Source organism: Cibotium barometz, chromosome 6, assembly GCF_041138505.1.
Source record: "Cibotium barometz isolate CiBa-2024 chromosome 6, ASM4113850v1, whole genome shotgun sequence".
Taxonomy (NCBI): Eukaryota; Viridiplantae; Streptophyta; class Polypodiopsida; order Cyatheales; family Cibotiaceae; genus Cibotium; species Cibotium barometz.
Window position 1 is genome coordinate 31,541,171 of NC_141051.1, and position 6,962 is coordinate 31,548,132.

Consider the following 6,962-nt stretch of genomic DNA (forward strand, 5'->3'; position numbering starts at 1 on the left):
TCCAGATCAACAAGGGTCCATTAGCATGGACATCATTGGCATGTGGTTACAAATGGCAAACCTTTCTCTCCAAAAAATTTTATGACCTTTGTTGTTTTAAACGACTAACATGAGCCAAATGAGAGCCAAATGAGATGAACAATTTTTGGTGAATGTGTGTGTGGAGAGAACAAGCTTGTGCTCTCAAACTTGCCAAGGTAAAATGAGTCTTGATGTAAAGGATATGGCTCCCCAATCCATAGTGTGTCATTGGTCTCCAAGATTCAATGTATGGGTGTCCCATCGTCGTGAGGATGGTCAAGGTTTTGTGGAAGACTCGAAGTGGAGGAAACTCACCAGTGTGAATGGACTTGGAGTATAGTAGGTGCAAGCATGCACAAATGTCAAATAACTCCATGAGTGCTAGAATTTATGGTGATTGTACTTTGCATGTTTGAGGGGGAGCATGATCTTTTGCTTAATTGTGTGTTTTTATATGATTTTTGGGACAAAAGTTGATTTGAATGTGATTAATTATGGATTACATGCTTTGTTTTAAACATTATGAATTCTTTCATTGCCCAAAGTGTAGGTAATGTTGTCAGGACTGGCTTTTAAAGACCCATCACACTTATATTGGTTGCCCCCATGCTTACTTTCAACCATGTTGAGGTGTCCATAGTGGCCATGCCACCGATATGATACATGGACATTAGGGTGGCTTTAGAAGGAGCTAAGCCATCCAAACCCAATTTGCAGGCCTTAAGTATGCTAGAAAGAGTCACCCTATCTGAACTCAATTGGCTACCATTATATGATTTGGAGTAGATGGCATGTCTCACACCTCTTAAACAAGCATATGTGAGATTTGTGAGAAGGTTGGTGGGTGGCTCATATCCCCAAAGGCCTTGCAAGGTGAACCTTACACTAGTTACAAAATTTGTGAGTAGAGACCTATATGGAGACCCCCAAATGGCCCTGCAAGGTGTACCTTACACTTCTTAAAAACAACTTTGAGTAGGCTCGCATGTGGAGTTCTCGATAGGGATGGATGTGCAATCTTGCAAGGTAAACCTTATGCTTGTTTTACAACCACGAGGAGGAGCCCAACAAGATTACTCTCTAGTGCAACCTTGCATGTTGTGATGGATAGACAAGGAATGCTGTCATGTGTGTAGCTAGTCTTAGGTTGGTTACACATAGCCTAGACACATTATCGTCAATAATTAGTTCCATTCTATGTACCATAGTTGCCAACTTTGTACATGTGACAACAATGATGGGTGCCTTAGGCCCTTTAGGCACATTGTAAATTGATTGGTTTTAGTTAGTCTCCCATCTCATATCTAGCCTTTTTTGGCCGTCCATATTGAGAGACACAATGTGTCCCATAGAGGCAAGTGTGAGCTAGTTTTTTTGTTTTTCGAGCGGGCTTCAAACACGGCCTTAGAATATCGGCCATAGGCTCAAGCAAAGAAATGTTTTTTCCATTAGTTTCATCACACTCCCATCTTTAGAGTGGTTTCACTACCCACCTTAAGGCGGCATAGCATAGAAACATTTTTCCCATTAGTTTCATCACACTACCCACCTTAAGGCATGGCCACCTGGCCATCTCATATCTAGCTTTTGTTGGCCGCCCATATGGAGAGACACCGCCACTAGCTTTCACTCAAGCCTCACGCAGCCGTGTCATCTGGACTTATGGCCATGCAAGTGTTGATAGCTGCCATGGCAGCTCATGCCATCTCTTCATCACCAGTCCTTACCTCTCCACTCTTTTCCCCACTTCCAGCACATGCCCTGGACGAGGATCCTATTACTGCGGTTGCTGTCTTGAAGGGATCTTCGTCTTCTGTCCAAGGCGTCGTCAATCTCTCTCAGCAAGCTATCGGCGGTATGCGGCTGTTTCCTCTGTTCTCACAATCACATATATATGGCAAAATGCAGTTAATCCCTTTAAGCTAAGAAGGTCTTGTGGTATGCTTTCCTAATCCCCTCTGTTAAAAAGCAGATTGTTAGGGTTTATGGTTTTGAGCATGGCTGGCCCCTTTTCTTTTAGTGTCTTGACATCAAAGAACTGTAATGTATCTGTCATGATGTATAATCTAGCATTATTGCAACAGGTCCTACCAATCTAAAATTGAAAATTACTGGCCTGGCGCCCGGCAAGCACGGCTTTCATCTTGTATGGTGATCTAACCATCAAACTGTGTGATGGTGTGACCCAGTGTTTGCAGAAAGCACAGATCTTGAAACTTGTGGCTTCAAATTTTTACAAACTTTTTGCAAAATTTGCAGAATTTTGAGCTTGATTATAACTAAATTGTATGAAATTTGTAAATTTTTTTTGGAATTTGAGAAAATTTATAGGTAAACTTGCAGGCGCATTGTATATAGCGTGCAAGTTTTCTGTGAACACTGGCACTGTGGCTGCAAATATTTCACATGTGAAAATCAGAGCAATTTGAGCTTTGTCTTTCAGAATGAAGAGTGAGATGATACTCACTCAGACGCTTACAATCATTTCTCTGCCTTGTGTAGCATGAGTACGGAGACATCACAAACAGTTGTTTATCAACAGGTGTGCTCACTTTGATAGCCTGTTATCATGTCTTACAGTCCCGATTTTTTGCACTGGAAGGCTTTAATCATTTGAATATCACCATTGCAGGGCCTCATTTCAACCCCAAGAAGCTGGCACATGGTGCACCAGGAGACAAAATTCGTCATGCTGGTGACCTTGGCAATGTCATAGCCGGACCTGATGGTAGGTTTCATAAAGAAACTTTTATTCTGGAGAGTATATATGTGTTTATGTATGCATGCATGCATGTATATATGTGTGTATGTATGTATGCATATGCATGTGTGTATGTATATATGTGTTCGTGTGTATTTATGTATGTCTATATATCTATGCCTATGTATGTCTACATTTCTATGTATGTATGTCTGTATTTCTATGTCTGTATGTTGGTGTATGTATGTCTACTTTTTTATGTGTGTATGTCTGTGTATGCACGTATGCATATAATGTTTAAGCTTCACCTCACTTTTTTCAATTTTCAAACAGGGGTGGCTGAGACTACGATCGTTGATATCCAGGTTAGGGCAGCATGCATTTTTAAATTCATGGACAAGGATAATCTTATATTTTCCTTGTGAACAGATTATGGTCCACGCGCTCATTTTTGTTTTCATCACAGCCTGCCTCCATTTGGTGTCACCTTTTGCAGATACCTTTGATTGGGCGGAATTCAGTCATTGGTAGATCCTTTGTTGTTCATGAACTCGAAGATGATCTTGGCAAAGGTATGCCATATGTTGCATAATGCAGATGACAGCCTCTTATTGTAATGACGTAAAAGTCTAGAGAAAACAGAGGGGTGAGGTTCCCTTCATAGCTGACCACTCACACACAGCTGTGGGGTAGGGGGAAAGAGCCAACAAAAAATATGGGGGGAGGGGGGAGTTGGTTTGGTTGTGTGTGTCTCGTGGGGGGTTACTGATGTTGCTGATAACAGCCCTTTATCCTAATAGTGTAAAAATCTAGAGAAAAAAGAAGGGTGGGGGTGCCCTCCATGGCTTGCCACTTTCAGAGTGAAGCTATATGTGAAGCAGGGGGAAAGAGGAGCAATTAAGCTGCAGATAACAGCCCTTTATCATAATGAGGTAAAAGTCAAGAAAAAAGAGGGTGGAGTTCCCTCCATGGCTGGCTACATGTGTGAGGTTCCCTCCATGGCTGGCTACATAGGTGGGGTCCCCTACTTGCAGAGTGAGGCTACATATGTGGGGTTCCCTCCATGGCTGGCCACTTGTAGACGTCATCCTCTAGATGCATGCTACCTGAGGCCTAAGTAATGGATGTACATGAAGTTGGTATTGTTTCAATGTACCTTAGTGTTAAGCTACTTCAAACTAGGTGCCTTCCCCATGTGTGTAGAGAAACTTCCATTTGGTTTCATGGTTGTGTTTTGGAAATTTGAAACTTTGTTTTAATGATCAAAGGAATCATTTATGTGTGCAGGTGGACAAGAGCTAAGCCTTACAACTGGCAATGCAGGAGGAAGGCTTGCATGTGGTAAGAGCTGCTAGTTTCATCTGTTTCATGTGTTCTCAGTTGTTGTGGTCTTGTTTCAATGGTTCTTACTTCGAAGGTCTGCTTCAAAAAGAGCAGCCTCATCCGGACTCGCAAGAAAAACAGGCACCCTAAGCTTGTATTTTGTTTGTATTATGCAGGGATTGTGGGCCTCTCCTCGAAATGATGTAGTGGTTGGTGAGTTGCCACACTCCCCGTCTTATTGATGGCTTAGTTCTGTGTTCCTTCTAATATGAAGGACATAGTGCTTCACCTAGAAGGAAATCAGTGTACTTTTACATTGGACATGTGGTGCTTAATTATTACCTTTCCTTTGTACCTCTCTATTGAAAAAGTGGGGATGATTCATTTTATGATCAGTAAAGTCTGTTGAAATATTTCATTAATTAAAGCATGTTTTTCCAATACAGTTATTACATTTATGTCCTCACAAACACAGTGTGTGATGTGTATATAAGCGTCTGTGTGTGTTTAGAATTTAACAATGCACTTTGACTTGTCTTAGGAATTTGTATTACCAAAAGTGTTTGATTTCATGATGTACAAGAACACTAAACATAGACCTTGCATTAGAAATTTGTATTACTAGATGTGCAAAAGGACATGTAAAGACAAGTAAACTAGACATATGGCTATGTCCAAGGTAGGTAGAGTTTAGCTATCGGGCTCCTCATCACGTTTGGTGGGGTCACTATTTTGGCTGGAAGTGTGACCGTATGCAAGTTAATTTTTCATTGTTCAATGCAACGAAGCCAAAGAAGGTCCATCTCCATAGGGAGAACATATGCCTCTTAGGCTTTCTTTGTGGTTTTCTTTTTCTCAGTCTAGTGTTGGTGGGCAATGCAGAGTTTGGTTCTTTTGTGGAGGAATCCTTACTAGACAAGTTACTAGCCATCCCTGGTTCAAAGTCGTTGTTAACTCCAAGGAGGGGTGTTGCACCTAGTATAAACAAGGAAGTTTTCTCGGTCCTAGCCAATCTTGTTACATGCTTTTATGGGAGAGTATACATGGTTGCCACAATACAAATCTAGTCTTTAATCATTAGGTTTCAGGAATGGGGGATATTTCAAGTCCTCATCTTTATTATCTTACAACTTATTGAAGGATCACATGTTGACCAAAGTCTTCAGACTTATATGCAACATCAATCCATTGAAGTCTTCTACAATTTTAAGTCCACCGTGATGGTTTGGTCACTCTTTGTGAGCCAATTTTGCATCTCGCACGAAAGGCCTTATGAGGATAATCGTATATGACTCCATTTGAAGTCCATTATTACTACAAACGAGTTGAGGCCATTTCCTTAAACCATTTGGCCTCCTAGGCCACCTTCGCTTATTAACATGAGGATGCTGGTGCACACCCTGGCCGCTCAACCATGATACTCGTGATAATTATGGTCGTACAAACATGAGTTAGCTGATGATGCTTGGACAATACAATATGATGATATTAGGGTTGAGCATTTGATATCCAACAAAATTTTCGGTTTCGAAGGATGTGTTAAGGGATGATGGGTTTGATGATGAAATCCCACGGATTAAAATTCAGACGGTTTGGATACGGTCACAAGGCGAATGAATTGGTCAATGATTTCGATGATCTCATTGATGGCAATTTATTCAACTGGCCAGTGCTTTCGATATCAAATCCAATTGTTTGAAACTTTGGATTGCCATGAACGGTCATCTACAGTTTCTTTATTAATTAGTGATTTTAATGTTTTGGTAGCAGCTTCTATTCAGATTAAATTTGTTTGTTTTTTTTGGGATTAAAGTAAAACGATTTGTTGATAAAAATAATATGTAAAAGCTTTCCATTGTTTATTTAGTGAAACCATTTGAGTGCAAATCAATTGTTATTGGTCTTTCATTACTCTTGGTTATAGTAAGTTGTTTGGCAATACTAGAAAATCAATTTGTACATAATTTTGGTCTTCTCTTGGTTATAGTCAAGTTGTTTGGCAATACTAGAAAATCAATTGTATATAATTTTGGTCTTCTCTTGGTTATAGGCAAGTTGTTTGGCAATACTAGAAAAGGGATTTCTTATTGCACCTCTCCATTGCTTGTTTGAGTTTAGCAAAGCAACATTGAGTGAAACTATCCTTTGATGAATAGGAAGGGGTATTAAAGTCTCTCTTAGAAAATCAATTGTACCTAATATTGGACTTCTCTTGGTAGTAGTCAAGTTGTTTGGCAATACTAGAAAATGAATTTCTTCTTGTCCCATTGCATGTTTTAAGTTTAGCAAAGTAGTAAAGTGAAACTATCCTTTGCTAAAGAGGAAGGTGTATTAAAGTCTCTCTTAGAAGTAAACTTGCTTCTAAGCTTAACTAGAGAGGAAGGCTGAAAGATTTGGTCAATAAGATAATCAATTGTGGAGTTCACAATATCAAGGAGAAGGGGGGGGGGGGGGGATTGAATTGGAGGAAGGATTTAGCTTTTTTAAACTACTACAAAGAAAATAAATTAGAAGAGAAAGTCTACAAAGAGGAGCTCTTAGAAGAATTAAATAGTAATAAGAGAAGGTCTTATAAGAATAAATAGTAATAAAAGAAATTTAATTGTAATGGCAAGGGAAGCAATCCAATCAAGGAAAGCAAAAAAAACTTGGGGGGGGGGATGAATTAAGAGAAGTAGGGGAGGGGGAAAACTAAGTAGGGGATGAAATTAAGAGGGGGGGGGGGGGGGGGGGGAGAGGGACTAAAGTAATCAAAGCAAGGAAAGAAAAAAACTAAGTGGGGGATGAATTAGAAGGGGTATAAATGAAAGGTGATATTGAAAAAACTATAATGAGTGGTCAACTCACATGATAGTGGCATTGCATTTTGAGTTGGCATGTCAAACATGGCATCTACCCTTAACATATGGGTAAAAAA

The 6,962-nt window shown here is 40.0% G+C and overlaps 1 protein-coding gene across 1 annotated transcript; it reads left to right on the top strand.

Annotated features, from left to right (window-relative positions):
• The first annotated feature begins 1,591 nt into the window (after window positions 1–1,591).
• On the top strand, window positions 1,592–4,486 carry LOC147637639 (superoxide dismutase [Cu-Zn], chloroplastic-like). Its single transcript, XM_086799462.1, has 8 exons — window positions 1,592–1,876; window positions 2,106–2,167; window positions 2,524–2,563; window positions 2,654–2,749; window positions 3,056–3,087; window positions 3,219–3,294; window positions 4,010–4,063; window positions 4,222–4,486. The coding sequence occupies exons 1-8, from the start codon at window positions 1,684–1,686 to the stop codon at window positions 4,245–4,247; spliced, it is 579 nt and encodes a 192-aa protein (XP_086655588.1). The 5' UTR covers window positions 1,592–1,683; the 3' UTR covers window positions 4,248–4,486.
• Window positions 4,487–6,962: the final 2,476 nt, after the last annotated feature.